This window comes from Orbicella franksi, chromosome 1, assembly GCF_964199315.1.
Source record: "Orbicella franksi chromosome 1, jaOrbFran1.1, whole genome shotgun sequence".
Taxonomy (NCBI): domain Eukaryota; kingdom Metazoa; phylum Cnidaria; class Anthozoa; order Scleractinia; family Merulinidae; genus Orbicella; species Orbicella franksi.
In genome coordinates, this window is record NC_138145.1 from 35,717,919 (window position 1) to 35,735,883 (window position 17,965).

At 39.4% G+C, this 17,965-nt stretch overlaps 1 protein-coding gene and 1 pseudogene across 2 annotated transcripts in view; one reads left to right on the top strand and one right to left on the bottom strand.

Moving 5' to 3' along the window:
• Positions 1 to 17,965, bottom strand: part of LOC145479967 (uncharacterized) — a 331,443-nt pseudogene that overhangs the window by 73,066 nt on the left and 240,412 nt on the right. The gene's annotated exons all lie outside the window — the stretch shown is intronic.
• Positions 1 to 17,965, top strand: part of LOC145464076 (cubilin-like) — a 35,903-nt gene that overhangs the window by 10,772 nt on the left and 7,166 nt on the right. Inside the window, exons 2-7 of the mRNA XM_081447894.1 lie at positions 6,767 to 6,923; positions 7,802 to 7,971; positions 11,230 to 11,457; positions 13,363 to 13,519; positions 15,934 to 16,109; positions 17,090 to 17,713. Coding sequence (XP_081304020.1) covers positions 6,767 to 6,923; positions 7,802 to 7,971; positions 11,230 to 11,457; positions 13,363 to 13,519; positions 15,934 to 16,109; positions 17,090 to 17,713 — 1,512 coding nt within the window. The remainder of the gene's footprint in view (positions 1 to 6,766; positions 6,924 to 7,801; positions 7,972 to 11,229; positions 11,458 to 13,362; positions 13,520 to 15,933; positions 16,110 to 17,089; positions 17,714 to 17,965) is intronic.

Consider the following 17,965-nt stretch of genomic DNA (forward strand, 5'->3'; position numbering starts at 1 on the left):
ATTTACAAAAATTATAAACAGTCATAGGCGATTTTAAAAAGATATGTTTTCAATCGTTTTTAAAAATGTCCAAAGACGATCTTGATCGTATGGCCAAGGGCATACGACATGTCATTTCTCGTACTTTCCCTAATATTATAAAGCCAAGTTTCAACATTGACTACTGGAATATATTTTCTTTGTTTTGTTATTATAGTCAACCTAACAGCTGGTTATTTCCCTTTACGCCTATTATATTCTCATAGGGCGCGTCTCAAAAACACGATAATTATATTAGATGGAGTATCTAATAAACTGCTGATTTGTTAAGTTGTATTCTCGTTTGGAATGTTCTCGGCACACAGCCATGTACTGGACGGGGATACCAGTATCACTAAAGATTTATATATACCAAATATTCAGCTCTCCCTTACATTTTAACATTTCCAATCATTTCCTCGTTGAATGGTGAGGTCACTAGGGATTTGGGTATCCCCTACATTTTAGCATTTCTAGTCTTTTCCTTACTCGAATGACCTTTGTATTTGAAAGTTTACTTTGCTTTTTAATGTTCGGTTCATTTGGCTATACCATGGATTAAAGAAACGATAGCAAACAAACACTCTGGAAGGGAATACACATATCACTAGGGATTTGGGTATCCCTTACAGTTTAGCATTTCGATCTAGTCCTTTCCTCGTTGGAATGACTTTCGTCTTTGTAAGTTTTCTTTTCCTTCTAATCTTCGGCGGATTTGCCTACCCTGAATTAAAAAAAAAAAAACAAGAAAAAAACAAACACTCGGGAAGGGGATACCCATATCACTAGGGATTTGGGTCTCCCTTACATTTCAGCATTTCGATCTAGTCCTCGTTCCTCATTGGAACTTTCGTCTTTGTAATTTTGCTTTGCTTTTTTTTAATCTTTGGTCGATTTGGCTACCCTGAATTAAAGAAACGATAACAAATAAACATTTTGGAAGGGGATACCCATATCACTAGGTATTTGGGTATCCCTTACGGTTTAGCATTTCTAGTCCTTTCCTCATTGGAATGACTTTCGTCTCTGCAAGTTCGCTCTTTTTTTTTATCTTCGGTCGATTTGGCTACCCTGAATTAAAGAAACGATAACAAATAAACATATTGGAAGGGGATACCCATATCATTAGGTATTTGGGTATCCTTTCCGTTTTAGCATTTCTAGTCGTTTCCTCATTGGAATGACTTTCGTCTTTGCAAGTTTGCTTTGCTTTTTTATCTTCGGTCGATTTGGCTACCCTGAATTAAAGAAACGATAACAAATAAACATATTAGAAGGGGATACCCATATCACTAGGTATTTGGGTATCCCTTACGTTTTAGCATTTCTAGTCCTTTCCTCACTGGAATGACTTTCGTCTTTGCAAGTTTGCGTTGCTTTTTTATCTTTGGTCGATTTGGCTACCCTGAATTAAAGAATCGATAACAAATAAACATATTGGAAGGGGAGACCCATATCACTAGGTATTTGGGTATCCCTTACGTTTTAGCATTTGTAGTCCTTTCCTCATTGGAATGACTTTCGTCTTTGCAAGTTCGCTTTTTTTCTTATCTTCGGTCGATTTGGCTACCCTGATTTATAGATTTATAGATAGATAGATACCCACATCACTAGGGATTTGGGTATCCCTTACATTTCAGCATTTCGATCTAGTCCTTTCCTCAGTGGAATTAATTTCGTCTTTGTAAGTTTGCTTTGCGTTTTAGATTTGGTTACCCTTAATTAAAGAAACAATAACAAGCAGACACATTGGAAAGGGAAGTAATAGGACAGATAATCAAGGAAAGAGCGATAAATAAACAAGTCTGAGACAAAGTTTATTTCAGACAGGCAACACACACAGAGGTCAGTCACAGCTTGAGACCTGCATATTGCGTGACGGCCGTATCTCCGTGTGCCCGCTCGCATATTGATTTTATTCAATCGCCGAACTATGCGAGGTTTAGAATACGCTTTTCTTGTTTAAAATGACGTGCATTTCGAGGGTTATCGATAGGCACTAAGCGCATGTTCATACAACGAACTTTGGCGCGTGAATCCGGTTTTGTATGTCGTTATAAATGCGGACTCGGATGAGACAGCCTGTTATAACTTGTGACTATTTTCAGCGACGTTATGTGTTTATATCAAGATTAAGAAAGCTTTTATTTATTGAGACAAAGCTTCGTAAGAATATAAATGGTTTTTGAGCAGAATTATGGATGATTTCAATTGCCCCAGTCTGTGGTATTTAACGCTTTCAGTGTTTTGGATACCCAAAACACTAGGGATTTGGGTACGGGGGTACCCAAAACACGGGGATACCCAAATCAGTGTGACACCGTTACACTCACGGGAAGATTGGGAACTAAAATACCTGTTGTAAACGGGAAAAATTAACGCCCGGGCGGAGTGTGGGGGTATTCAGCGGACACACTTTTATACAAAAATACGTTGTGTAAGTGATCCCGTAAAATTAAAGGACATTTCACTTGCACATACGTAACAAGACATACTTTTCCCGCGTAAAATGTAAATATGGCGGACAAAGTGGACGAGGAATATCTCCGTCTGCATTTGCATGATTATAGAAAGGAAAATGGCTATGCCTTTGGTTTTTTCGAGGGTGATTGTAAAGAATTTTTTGAAGAGTATATGTCTTCGAATTCAAGCTGCTTTGTTCTGTCAGATCGCCATAGTAAGGAATCTTACTTGCAGGAGGAATGCGAATTTATGCGAGATTTGCCGAGATGATGACGGAGAAGACTGGGTGGGCTGCGACGGGTGCGCCCAATATTTCCATGCGAACTGCCTCGGTGTCAGTTATTCCAGAGTCCTCTAACAGCCATTCTTCTTTTGCCCTCATTGACAACCATTTTTATAGTTGATTGCGTCATAAACTAGCCCCAGATTATTTGTCTTAGACAAGATTTTTGTTTTTAAACTAGTCTTAATTCCATTTGTAAATTCTTGAGCCTCTTACCAATTGTTTTGAACACGGCATAACATTATATCGATTCCATGTCAGTAAACCTAAAAGTGAAACTGAGAAAATACTCTTCTTTTTTTTCTTTGCCGTTAAATTAATTAAACCTTAGTCAGCTGCCACAGTGATGGAACAACGTACTTCAGTATGCCTCGGAAAAAGGCCATGTTTGTCCGCTTTATATCAATGCAGAACTCGGAATGCTACCATTCGATTGTAATGAACTTTTGCCGGACGTTACGCGCGCAATGGCGTAATTGCAACTTATGTACAGAAGAGGGGAAAAAGAATTGAGTATTATAAATTCGCAAACAGAGGTAAAAATGATACCAGGTGTGCAACATTTAGCGAATGCACACTTTTGAAAGTTTTAAGCGTTATTTGATGACAATTAATGACACCTAAATAAAGTAGTTAACTTTAAAGATATGTGTGAACAGTACTTAAATATTCCGTGACGCTTACACAACATATTTTTTATCAAAAGCATGCCCGCTGAATACCCCCACACTCCGCCCGGGCGTTAATTTTCCCGTTGTAAACACAAAATGGCCGTGGCATTTATCAATCCTTCCGTGGCTCCCCGGATCACCGTTTACTGTTCATACATGTACGTGTGCCGAGAGTTGTCCAAAAGAGTGCTTCTACAAACCTTTCAAGAGGAATCTACATGATTAAACCGGCTTCGAGGAAAACAATGGTCAGTAATACAAAGAACATCGAAGTATGTGATCGTCACGCTCGACACGGATGAGGAACGTATAAATGTACTTTATATACAAACCTACAGCTGGAAGGAAGAGCTGGCAGTTTTAATGCTACGTAGGTTTCAACGATCGCTACAAAGGACCAAAACTTTAATCTTGAAGCCAGGTAAGAGATTTACGTGAATTTATCGGAGTACTTTACGGAGGCGAGTGTGTTAGTTACTTGCTGGAATATTTTCAAAATTTCCTGAACTTTAAGCAGTCGTTAGTTTTGAAAACCAAGTGGGCAGACAAATTTTATTATTGTTTTAAGTTAAGGTACACTTATAATTTCTATTCATGCAGTTCAGCAGTTTCAAACAGGTGCCACATTTTTAAAACGTGCCTTCAAAGTAGAGGTATTTTCGCGTTTGGTTCAAAACTCGATTTAACGGGTAGAAAATCTTCTTTTAATCGTTGAAGGAACAACATTGAATTATAATTGCAACATGGCTAAACAAATTGTTATGATATATCTATAGTTGAAGAAAAGAATTGGGAATTTTGAGCGAATATAATTTTTTTTTTTTTAGAGCGCCGGCAATATGTGCTATTTTTCCAGTTTCGGTAGGCATGCAACTGGTGTCGAGCTGACCGAACTTCAATCAATCCTAGAAAACTTCGATTAGAATTTTTAATCAAGTAAAACTCATTTTAGTGATTGACTAGGTAAGGGCTTCGAAATCCCAGCTTATGAAAAAAATCGACTTTTCGAAGTAAAATTAGTGGTTGGTTTTTACAGAGACAGCCTCTTAACACGCGCGCGAGTTGTTTTTAAAAAAGGTTTTTTTAAACAAAAGTTAATAAAACAGTTAGGTGTCATAATCCACATAGCGCGTCGACTTTTTGCTCGAAACAGCTTCCTCCGGTGGTTCTTATTACAAGGGCCTCATTAGCATTTTTTGTTGACATGCCATTTCGCAGTGGAGTTCTCGAATTAATTCGTTCCCTGCCGCCTATCACTCTTTTTTGAGGTCATGAAATGTGCTTAAAAAAGAAGATAAAAGTCCTGGGACAGCAAAAAAATCGAAGCCGGGACCCAAGAAGAAGACAAAAGCAGAATTCCTCGAAGGCAAGAAGAAAACTTTGACCAAAAGCGGCAAGGGATCGTGCATACTCATACCTGTACTCTTACCCCGCTTACTTCTCTTGGTTTTTCCTATTTCTCACGAGCGGTAAAGACCTCTCTATAAACGCATGCTGAAGTTCAATAAGGAGAACGTGACTGTTATACTATTATTGCCTTGGAATTCCCACGAAAATCATTTCGCTTGCTGTGAACGCTAGGGGTGCCATGATTTCATTGGCTGGCAGCATATTCTGTTGACATACATTGGAGTGAAGGCGTGACATGTTTACAACTCTTCAAACGGCGATAACTCGTAAAAGTTTTTCGTGAGAATACCATCTCTTTAAATGGATTAATAGGGTATGTAGAGTTGGTAGATTGTCACGAGATTTTGCCAGAATGTCACTTGAGGATCAAGGAACAAAAACGCGTCGGGGATTTTTTATATCATGAACATTTCTCTTGTGATAGGCGCGAACGTAATAGGGTGGGCAAATTATTCGATAACTTTACGGGTCTATTAAAAGATAACCAATAGGAATACAGGAAACCTCGACACCCTTTGAGAGATTGTTGCTTGCTGATTAATACTGTGCAGTTATTAAACATTACTACTTGTGTTTGATACCTGATTAATTCGGCCGAATGATAGTTGGTGGTTTTCCATTTTCCAGCTTCTTTCTCCGCAACAAAACAGTGAATATTTTTCCTGAATTGCACAGTTTATAACCTTTCTATTGATATATATATAGTTTGTGGTAGTTTCCTTATAAAACAACGCTGGTACGAATTTATTTCTGAAGTGCACCCGTAAAGGTATTGTGTAACCTTAATTATATATTAAAGCTTATTATATATTTATTTTTATGTAATAACCAAATCAATGTGCGTGCTCTGATTCTTCAATCAGGTATGGTTTATTGTGCCAATAAACTCGTGGAAATTTCGTGTGTCTTCTGAATTATCGCCTGTGGCTCGTGATTTACGAATTCTTCTCGCGTCTTCTTCCAACATCCCGCGTGGTTTATCAGCCTATAAACCATAGAAACTTGTGGTCTATTGCTTATAAAAACCTTAGCCTGTGCTATGGTACGGAACACTGTTTGGTATACCTTTCATCCAAAGTGTTACGATATTGATGTAATCTAGGCGTTTCTATTCACTTCCTGTCAAAGTGTTTACAGTCACGACTGTCATGGAAACGGTTCTTTCTGTCTAGGATTACCGCCTTTATATATGCTCTCGTGAGTTGCTGTTAACGAAATGAAGAAATCTTACTTTCAGTATTTAAAAGGTGTCATAATGACGTCATAGCTATTGGTAATGGTGGTAGAACCAGAACTCCTTATAGAGCATTTTCAAATGACAATGACCATATGTCTCTTTTAGAAAGTGCAAAAATTTCCTATTAATATGGCCGCCAAGACAACGCTCTGTAAGCTAGACACCCAAAGTTTCCAGGCCCTCGCGCCTTAAAGTAAGGTGGAGCCGTTTGAGCATAAAGTGTTTTTGTTAATGAGAGTGGAAGGGGTTGGGGGAAGGGGGGAGGAGAGGAGGTGTGGTCGCCTGCTCAGTCCCCTAAGCAACTCCCTGGAAGTGCCACTAACAGACAACCAAAGCTGGTAGACATTCCAACCTAATGAATTTCTGCTTGATTACGCTCCCAAATATGATGGGAGCATCGACGAAAGATGTCTTCGGCCAATGAAATCAAGTAAATGTGTCTTAATGACGTCGCATTACGCTAGGGTATCTGTAGCTATATCCCCATTATCCTATTTTAATTTGGTGGCTAAGGCATGAGCGCTTTACCTGGTGCTGGCCTCTGTAGGGTTTGAGACAGTATTCAGTATTCCTTGTTTTATGGTCTGGTGTTATCCTGTGCGTACCTATTGTGCAATGTGTTTTCTCAAAGACAACTCATATACATATGTAATTTATATGACATATATACCTTTCCTTAACCAGGATGTGGTTTGGTGGTTAATAACACACTAAAAAGTCCTGGATATCCTAACAACTACCCACCTTATATGGACTGCAATTATGTGATTCCTATACCACACAACATGACGATGAACATTTCCTTCATCAATTTTGAATTGGAGGATCATCCATCATGCAGGTAAGCACATAGCTGTCACTTCAAGCTTTTAGATCTACTGCTGTCTACAACACGATCTGTTTCTTCCTTTAACTTGTTAAGGATTAAATGGAGTGGAGTGAATGAAATTTGATGAGAATCTTCGTGCTTTATGAAAAAGGACAGCTCGTCAGAACAGAACTCGGATCGAATCTTGTACTCTTGCAATGTCCTTTGGTGGGGCTGGGAGGATGCACAGACAACTCTGGTTAATTTAGGGTGCTGTCTTCAACTAAAAGACAGCCGAATGTTATGAAAAGCTGTTTAACAACCTCAGTTAATATGTTAAGCCACTTCTCATAGTTTCTTGACAAACTAACCATTGAATCTTTTGCCGAACACTGTGTGAATGTTAATGACGATAAACTAACTCAGTTGTCAAGTAAAACTTTGATCATGATAGCGGCGCCCTGCATGCCTTTACATCATAATAAGCAACACATTTGAATTTATGGTTTGAACTGCTGCGTTTAGTTTGACTGAGGGAGGAGCCATTTTGATAGCTCAGTGTATATAAAGCTTCTGCGTTCTAGCGAAATAGGAAAAAATAGAAGCTCTTCTCCGCTTTGCCAGCCTGACATCTTGTCAATCTCTTTGGCATGTCACATTTCCCCGATATAGACCTAATAAGACAAAATGCGAAAAAAAAGTAGCCGTGGTATATTGTCATATCCGTTATTGGTATACATGTGTTACAAGTCAGTCTGTACAAAAACTGAGTGCCAATATTCTCCGTACGGTCCGGAGCAAGCTTGGCTGTGAAGGAAGTGAGATATCTGATTGCTTTATCTTAGTTAATGGCCCTTTAAACTAACTGAGTTGGGTAATAACGGCCATTTATTTCCGTTTCTTATGTATAGCTGGGACTATCTAGAGATTGTTAATGACGGAATAATGGTTGGTAAGTACTGTGGCCAGAGGACTGGGCAGAACATTCTTTTAACTGGAGACCAGATATTGATGAAACTTCACTCAGACGGCGATGTAGAAGAAAGAGGATTCCTGATATATTTCAATGCTGGTCCACACGGTAAGTACTTTTTCTTGATTTTTAACGAGGGGGGACTGGGACTCATGACATCATGTCGTCATACGACGCCTAAATGATGCCACATTTAAATATGTTTACCATCTTTTTTTGTCGTGTTAGAAAAACTTTGGAATCCTGGCACACAGCAATTACGAACCATGCTGACAATAATGCGAAACAATTACCAAGACAATATTCAATTTTATTTTGAACTTCACATTAGCATTTTTACTCGCACACAAGCATTTTTATTGTTTTTATTATGATTTTGTCTTTTCACAGTTTTCTTAGTATATATTTTAACGTTCGCACTTTCTATCTATTACTCTTTAAAGACTACAGACTGATAGTCGAAAGCTCGTTTTAAACAAATTTTTAACCAGAGATCGTTTTTCTATTTTTCCAAATGTCTTTTCCTGGTTACTCATCTATTTTTAATCTTTTCTTTTTGTTTCTTATTGACAGTTTCTCTTTTTACAAATACTCATTACAACAATCACTACCTAATACAATTTATAGAGTTTGATAAAAATTATCATTCCATAAGAGAGAAAACTGCCATATATCAAAATTAACACACAACACCACACAGCAGGCAGATCTTTGTAATAAATAAATAAATAACAAAATACTACAGGAAATCTACAAAGGTTTTGACAGGATTGCATCCTATCTTTTCCTGATACCGTAAATCCTCGAATTAGCGCCCGGGGCGCTTATTTCAAATTTAGGAGGAGATGGGAGGCGCTTATTCGAGGGAGGCACTTAGTTAATTTTACCCAAATCATGGCCTGACATGATTATTTTTTAAATGCATTGTCTGCGCGTAAACAACAACATAAGCTGTTTATCGACATAAAAAGCTGATCCCAGAGTTTAAATTGCGGCACCGTTAGTACTTAACATGTTCAACTTGTTCACTTAACGGTCCTTAACGTGTTCACAAACTGAAACAATGAACAAATCTAATACTACACAGCGATAACTATACATCCTTTGTTGGCTCAGTGCTCGTCCACAAAATGGGGGAAGGGGAGGGGAGCGGTGCTTATTTGAGGGGGGGGAGGGCGCTTATTTAAAATTTTGACCTACACGCGGGGCGCTTATTTGAAGGGGGCGCTTATTCGAGAGGGGGCGCTAATTAATATTTGCGAACTTCCCATTTTGTTTTGGTATACTCAAATTCTTTGTTTCTAACTTAATTTTAACTTTGTTTAGAAACATAGCGAAATCAGAGTATCACAGTCTTGAATTTCAAAACTCTTTAAGAAATGTCTCTATAACATCCAAAATCTCACTAAAGCAAACATGTATGTACCTTTAGAACACCTTTAGAGCTGAGTCGCGTCCAAGCAATGTAGCGCGTCCGGTGTAAACTGTAGACACCTAAACCCCTATATCAAATTAAAGCTTACAGAGCTGGTTAGCTTTCAAACTATACCAAGAATTTTGAAATTAAATGAAATTTTTTTAATTTTTTTAAAAATTTTTTTAAAAATTTTTTTAAAGTAAAACCAGTGAGCAGCACGTCTGCGAACTACTTGAGTTGTAAAACTTTTTTATTTTCTCCTACGCGTTTCATGTGACTAGCGCACACTTCTTCAGGGAGTTTAACAATACAAGCAAGTATACCTGTATATATACCTAGATACAATTCTGCATTTCGCAAAAAACGACACCTGCGGATTTACGTATACAAACCGCTCGGTAATGCGTCTAGGAAACAGGCGTAAAAATATTATTAAGGTGTGACATATTTTAAGTGTGACATAACTATTTGGGGCCCACAGTTTTAGCTAAAACTTTTTTGCGAAATGCAGAATTGTATCTAGGTATATATACAGGTATACTTGCTTGTATTGTTAAACTCCCTGAAGAAGTGTGCGCTAGTCACACGAAACGCGTAGGAGAAAATAAAAAAGTTTTACAACTCAAGTAGTTCGCAGACGTGCTGCTCACTGGTTTTACTTTAAAAAAATTTGTAAAAAAATTTGTAAAAAAATTTTTAAAAAAAATTAAATGAATTGTCGAATTTTCACGACCTCTAAACGTGAGCATCCAAATCACCTTTGGGGTCGCTTTTGAAAGCTACAAGTCTGAGGGAATTTGTTTGTTTGCCCTCAAATTTGGACAGTACCTAGCTTGACATATAAACAACAAAACGTGTCTGCGAATGTTTAATTATTTGCAAATATTTTTTTTCTCCTAGAACGATTTTTCTACAATCACTCCATAATTTTTTTAATCCTATTTCGAAAATGTCCTGTAGCTTTTCACTGAAATTGAATAGGGCAAATTGCAGACCTATGTTTTTTTAGCGCTTTGGGTCCAGAAACTGAGGGACAAATTAAATAAGCGAAAAACAAAATTCGCTTTGACGTGTAGCTTTTAGAAGAGAAGGTGATTCGGACGCTCGCATTTTGAGGTCGTAAGAAATTTGACATTTCATTTCAAAATTCTTGGTACAGGTGAGACAGCTTTATAAGCTATAATTTGATATGGGAGATTAGGTATCTACAGTTAAAACCGGATGCGCTACTTTGCTTGAATGTGAGACACCCCTAAAGGTATACGGTAACCATAATTTCTGTTAAACATCCTTTACAGACATGGTTGATCTAGAAATGTCAACGCGAGTAACAAAACTATTGACAGACCCAAATATTCCCTGATAGATATTGCGAAAGTCACAAAGTGAGGAAAGTTTAAATTCAGCCCAGGCACCTTAACCCCCCTCCCCTCCCCTCGCCCCCCTCACCTTTTCTCCCAGGGCCAAATAGGGTGAATGTCCAGACAAGAACGAAATTCTGCGTTTCTTACACTGTATCGCCATATAAGTAAGGATTCTTTTTTTTTTTTTTTTTAAATGGAGTAGTCATTTTGTTTCTTTGGTGTTGTTGCTTCTTTGTTAGGAATGGGTTAAAGTGCAGTTTTGATCAACTAAAATAATCAAGTGTAATTTATTTCTACACCAAAAGGCGATGACCAAGACTTAATGACTGATTTGTATAGTTTTAGTATCAAATGAACTTCAAGAAATAGACCCCGCAAAAAGACCTCTCTCGCGTAAGATAAAACAATGTACAAAGTTGTAAATAGTTTATGTTCTTACTGGTGTTAGCGGTTAGTTTACTTCAGATTGAGATTAACACTGTACAGGTGAGTCTTTAGTCTTCTAAGTATAACCCAGACTATTAATTATTAATCTTAAATAACATTAATTACAGCGCTAACTGAATTGAAACATTACTTTACTAGTGCCACCCAAGATTGTTTCAGATGCTGCGGTGAGAGTAGAGCCAGGTAGCCAAGTGCCATGCTCAGCCACTGGAACCCCTCCCATATACATAACATTGATACGGAACTTTACAGTGGTGATGAACACAACAAACACTGCAAGCAGTAAATTATACCAGGAAGGTAACTACACCTGTGTGGCCACCAACAAGTATGGAACTGATGTGAAGCACTTCGTAATAAAAGGAGGTGAGAAAATATGATATTTGAAACTAACCCCACGCAGAGGGCTGCAAAGGGGGTGGGGCCGGGGGGGGGGGTCCAATCATGCATCACGCTGAATGTTTCTATCAAATCACGCATCACGGAGACGTTTTTCACCAATCACGCACCACTTAAAAAGAAGTAAGTGCGTCGCCAATTTTATCTTCTCAACCCTAACAACGTCATTAAAAACAGAACTCTGCCGATTCAACCACAGAAATCTATTGACAAATATTCCAAACATTTCACCCTGAAAATGCCAGTTATCGGCCAAAATAGAAGTGGTGATGACTTTACGGCATTCTGGGAGATTTGGTCTGCATCCGGTAGAATCCTGGATAATCAGGCTCCCGACAAGCATGAAAAAGAAAAAAAAAGGCGAGCGGAGCGAGCTTTGCAAGGTGGGATTTTTACCTCTCCAGAACTCTCTTGGCTAGCTCCGCACGCATGTTATTTCCTTTCCTATAGCACAGTCAGATGCGAACTGAGAAGACATCTACTGCATCTTTGCTATTCTTTGAGATACAGGCATTTATATTTGTGTCAAAGCTTTACCCCCGGAAATACGTGCGACAACTGTTTTTATGTGTGTGAAGGACATAACGTGGCTTTTGAATTCAGCTGGGTTTTTATGACGACCTTCATTAAGAGCATGTGGTACACAAATGTTTTCTCTCTGTAGGAGGTCATTGCTTGCAGAAGCGTCTTCTCGGGCGGCATAATATGATTCCAAACACCAATGTCTCTTCAGTTCAGCCGTTTGGGACGACATTCTTTCAGAAATAAAAACAGAAAATGATGTCACGTCTTCTACGGTATATCGATCTTTATAAAGGCTCTATTTACTTTGAATGAATGGTATCCTTCTAGGTCCAAAAACATTCACCCATCAAGGAAATCAGTGTGGTAAATCACGCATCGCGTACCTGTAAAATAGTCAATCACGCATCACGTTGTGATGTCCTGTCCCGCGTCACGCGGCTAATTTGGTCTCAATCACGCGACGCCCTACTAATTTTAAGGACATCAAAAATCACGCAAAAACCATTCGTCACCCTCCATGTACACTGAATTGAGACTAGTATTTGACACACACTTATGGTAAGTCATAACAGACGAAGGGAGGGGGTACGTATCCCTTCCCGCGAGGAGGGAAAAATCTGCCTGCACGCATTTGTTTCACGTTCACAATCTTTCTGATATGTTCTCATGAAAATACGACCAAATTTTGTTAATTCATCTGAAGTTTCTCTGGAAGCAATTTGCAATGACATCTAATGGCACGTGATGGCACGTGATGGCACGTGATGGCATGTGATGGCATGACAAAGTGATGTTTTTCTCCAAGTCATGGAAAAAAAACAAAAACAATTGAATTGGTTTATTGGTGGGAACTTTAAGTTTTGAAAAAAGAAAAACATGCACTGTCGACCGTATAAACGATCCACGAATAAGAAGCTTTGCTACCGAAACAAATCACTTGATAAATAAATTGTATCGCGCGGTGCACTCGACCGTAAATCCTTAACAGACTGGTCAGCGGATTGGCAAAAAGTCCAACAGGAATCGAAGGATCGAGTGAACCTCACATCCATAGCTATATCTGGGATTAATGACTACCTCATTATGCGAGTTAAAAATGAGATGAAGGAATCTGTGTGTTTTGGTGCCTTGAAGTGGCTTGATAGGCACTTGACGGGTTTTGAAATTGACACAAAAAAGTTAGAGAAATAAATAAAGATTAATAAATAAGTATTAAAATAAATATCTTAATTTACCACTCCCCCGATGCGGCTTTTCAGGGTCAATAGAAACAAACACTTGCAGGGAATAAAACTATTCAGTCGATATTAACTCTGTCTTTTTAATATTTTGATTTGTTACATGCAGGGTGTGGTCCAGTGATTGAAAATACACTCAGAAGTCCCGGATATCCTAACGATTACCCAAATAATACAGATTGTATTTCTTCGGTTCCTATTCCACAAGGCATGGTGATTAATATTACCATTAACGAACTTTACCTGGAGGATAGTATATCTTGCGAGTAAGTATTGATTTTTAATATGTTAACAAGTTGCGAATGTAGGCAGAGGTCCAGTGACCTGCATCACTTTCTCCACAGAATGCAAAGCCTGAATGGGCGAAAGTCTCCTTTTTTTTCAAGGAAAGTCACATTTGTATTAATCTGATTATTTGATCGCGAGTTGTAGGAGGAAACCTTTCAGCTGTGAGCATGTGCTCAGGTCCTTCAACAACTTTGAGTTCTTAAAGCGGCGTAAGGCTGAATTTCCTTCGTTTTATCACCAAGTAATAATTGAATGTTTTTCAATTTGAGTAACTTTTTAGTAACAAGGACGAAAAATTCTGAAACTAAATTATAGCTGTAAGTTAAGGGGCCCTAATCAACCACACCTTTGTCTTTGTTTACATGCGAGGGTTTGGCTATTATATTTTATTCGCTGCATGTCGAAACGAAGGAAATCACAATGAAACTACTAAAGATAATTTAACATACTTTCTGGAACACAACTTACAGTAAAGCAATAAGATTTCGCTTCATCATGCAATATCAATAATTCGATGGCATCGAAAATGGTGGAGGCTGAGTAGGGCCTTTAATATGTATATCTGCCCGAATTCGCAAAAACATGCCCGCATTAACTCAAAGACAGTCCCACCGGCTAGAAGTCATCTGACCAACCCCTGGCTAGGAGGTTAGCCCGTCACGCATGTACGTGGCATGGACCTCTGCAGCAGGGTGCCATGTCACGTCAACATAGAACCCTCAAACAAGGTTAAACAACTGAGTAAAATACCCAGAAACACAGTCAATATCAAGGTTATTTAATACTGAAAACTCAAAGTCTAGTCAGGTAGGGGTGTCAGTACAAGACACCCTCCCCTCCCTACTGCTTTTGACAGCTAGCCGCGAGCAAACCACCAGCAGATAGGCCAGTGCCTGGACCATGTGCCCAGCCTGGTCGTGACGGAGCTCCCCCTGGGTTTAAAGTCATTACCTTAGCCTGGATTCGGGCTGTGCCCGAATCCAGGCGAAAACCTAGTGGGATTATCTTTGTGAAATCGCCTAGATATATGTTTTATTTTTATCGTCATCATTATTTTTTGAATGATAAAGTCTTGACAGAAACCGCGAGGAAAGACAGTCATCTAGATTCTAAAGATTGGCACACAGTAAGGGACACGTTGCACACGTTGGACACGTTTCAGCGACATTTTCCTAGTGTGAAAGTTTTACTAGCGCGGAAAGGGAGCAGGGATGGCGCAGTGATGAAAGCGCTCATCTCCCACCAATGTGTCTGGCGTTCGATTCCGACCCAGTACCATGTGTGGGTTGAGTTTGTTGTTGGTTCTCGCCTTACTCTGAGGGCTTTTGTCTGGGTTCTAGGGCTTTCCTTCTTCCACAAAAACCAACATTGTAAATTCCAATTCTACCAGGATAGAGGACCTGCTTGGAAACCAGCTAAGGCTGAGGTAGCTTCCTCTCTTAATATTGTCATTTATTTTTGACTTTTGTATTTATTTATATTGCGAGGACAACACAAAATGTTACATGAAATTCAGCTGGTTCGAATTTGTCGGTAAGGAAGAAGGGACGTAATGACCCCAGTTTTAATTCTCGCATGGTGAGCACTGCTCTTGCCAACTGTCCCCGCTATAAAAAAGAAATGAACCAATATCTTCTTCGTGTGCACAAGCTTGCTCACTGTCCCTGCAACATGGGTTCTATGCGTACACGCGAAGGGGCTGGTCCCCGCTTCATGATGCCGCAACATGTCCTTATTAGTGTGTGCCGGTCGACCTTTACACTAGCTTTTCGCGCTTGCCGTTCTCGGGTTCTGATGAATGATAGAATACAAGTCACTGAACCAAACCTCGCAATACTTGCATAACAACACTACTATAAATTTACTCATTTTATAGCGCGAGAATGAAGTGAGAAACTACAATAGCACAGTCGGTTACACTTACCGTACTCTTAAACTTATCTTAACACATTACCAAGTAAGAAATTACGCGACTCTTCAGTACACACTCCGCTTATAAGGAAAATGGCTGGAGGAATAAATATGACATGCGCATGCGTGATGCACTTCCCAGTGATCTCCAAGCTCGTATCTCGATTCTTCGCTCAATTCTGCACAAGCAAGTGACTGTCGAGAGTTCTTTTGCAGGATCGATTTTGATTGGTTTAAAAAAAACAAAAAAACAAAACAGTAAAAGCTACCAGAATAAAACAACAGGAACCTGATTGAGGCACATGATTTTAGCTAGGAATGCGCGTTTAAACCGGAAGCGGGATATTTTCGGATTTCTAATAAGTGCTTTTCAGGGTCGCTCGATTCTCGAGTGCTAGTAGGGGAACGAATAATCTGGGTTCCAGGTTGAAATGACCCGTTGTTAAAGAACGTCACTTGTTTATGTTTCATTTCTTTGTAGCCGAGATTATTTACAGATTACCAATGAGAAGAACCGGGTGTTTGGCAAGTACTGTGGTCACATGACTGGAAAGACAGTTCTTGTATCTGGAAAATACGTCTTGATAAGATTCCACTCAAACAGCGAAATTCAAAACAGAGGATTTCTAATGGAGTTCTCAGCTGTTGTGCCGCCCTGTAAGAAATGATAATTGATAAGGAGTTTGATGCTTTTATGACTGAGATAATCACTTTAAAACGTGTCGAGGCACAGAAGAGAGATATTTCTCGAACAACTATAAAACCAAAACTGATTAGAGCGAATAGGCCTGTATCTGTAAGAGTGACTGCTGGGGACGATAGAAGTTGATATAGAGAATCAATCAATACAATGAATAACGATTGCACGATATCTATAGACATAGATAATGACTTTGGAAAACGATACAAATTTGAAATTTTGCAACACCTACCAAGCTTTGAATTTTCGAATTTTGCATCGCGATAGCCTCCTTTAAGACAAGTGAAATATGTGAGTGCCTAAAGGAGTTTTTATCTTGAACACGTAAGAAATAATTAACAAAAACTTTGTCTACCTCCACAAACTCGAAAGGCCTTCCATTCCTTGCTAAGTGAAAGTACCAGGTTCAAGCTGCATGGGGTAGCCTGCTTAGGTGGCCGGATTTGTGAGCGAGTGATCCTAAGCCAACGAGTTAAATTTAACTTGACTCCTCGCCAATTCCCTCGTGGCTTGGCTTCGCCACTCGCGTTCACTCTCGGTTTCACCGCCAAAACAAAAGCTCTCGCGCGCAAAATCCTGCTGCTACGCAGGCTAGCCATCGGGAGGTAGATAGTTTTGGTGCAAGTCAAGTGATACGTGCAGGTCCAATAATAGGTAAGTGTTCATGATATAAAACCCAGGACCCTTGTGTCGAGTGGTAGGGTCTCCGGGAAAAAAAAAATCACTTTTTTCATGTGGTCAGCCGTTAGCTACCTTTGAGGCCATATGAGTCCCGTGCAGAAGCAGATTCGACACCAAATGGTCAAATCCAAAAGGCGGGTTAAAATGACCATAGAAAACCAACTCGGAAATTCTTGTCCTATAGAATGTTTCTACTGCTGTCGTATTTTCATGTTATTTCTGGCGATGTAAAAAAAGGTTTATTTTTTACTCTTAGCTGTTCCAGAACCTATCGCCTTCTACCCCTTGAATGCTCGCTATAAAGCCACAGAAAAAGAAAACAGGCAACTAAGGGGAATCCTGGGAGATGTTGTGATTACAAATGGACCCTACAACGAAGCAGGCGGAGCGTACATGTTTTATGGCACTGTAAGCAGCTACATCGAGTTTCCGAATAAAGGGGGCCAGGACACTCGTTTGTCAATCACACTGATGTGCTGGGTTCAACCCGGAGGCCAAGATGGACCACTATTCAGCTACGGAGTTTCTGGTTTCACTGTCTGTATCTGGATTCACAATGGCGGATTCTTTAATCGAATCATCAAACATCCATCTTTAGAAAGACTGACTACTATAACAACTGAGGTTCTTCCAGCTGGAGAGTGGGTTCATGTTGCAGCAAGTTACGATCACAACAGCGGAAATAACTCGCTGTATATCAACGGAAATTTGAGAGCCTCGCAAAACATTGGCACAGGTTATGAGATTGCAACCGCCTCCCAGAGAGTTCGAATGGGGGTTAAAGATGGCATTAATAGCTATTTCAAAGGGAAAATCACGGAAATGAAGGTTTACGATGTCGCACTGAACGATGCACAGATACAAACATCAATAATACAAGGTAACTGAAAAACAATATGCACTTGTTCCCGAAATAGTTGTCTAGTTACCCTCCCCGATGATTCCCTTAATTAATAAAACTCCTGTTATTGGACAACTTTGCAAGAGGTAATAGACACCCGTTTCAGGATCTCCCTTGGCAAAACAATGTTTAGCTAGAGGACAAAAGAAGTAATTAATAGAACTGGAGAATATCGGGAGCAGACAAGCCTGTGAGAGTAGACGGATTTCGTGAATTCTGTTGTCTCACGTC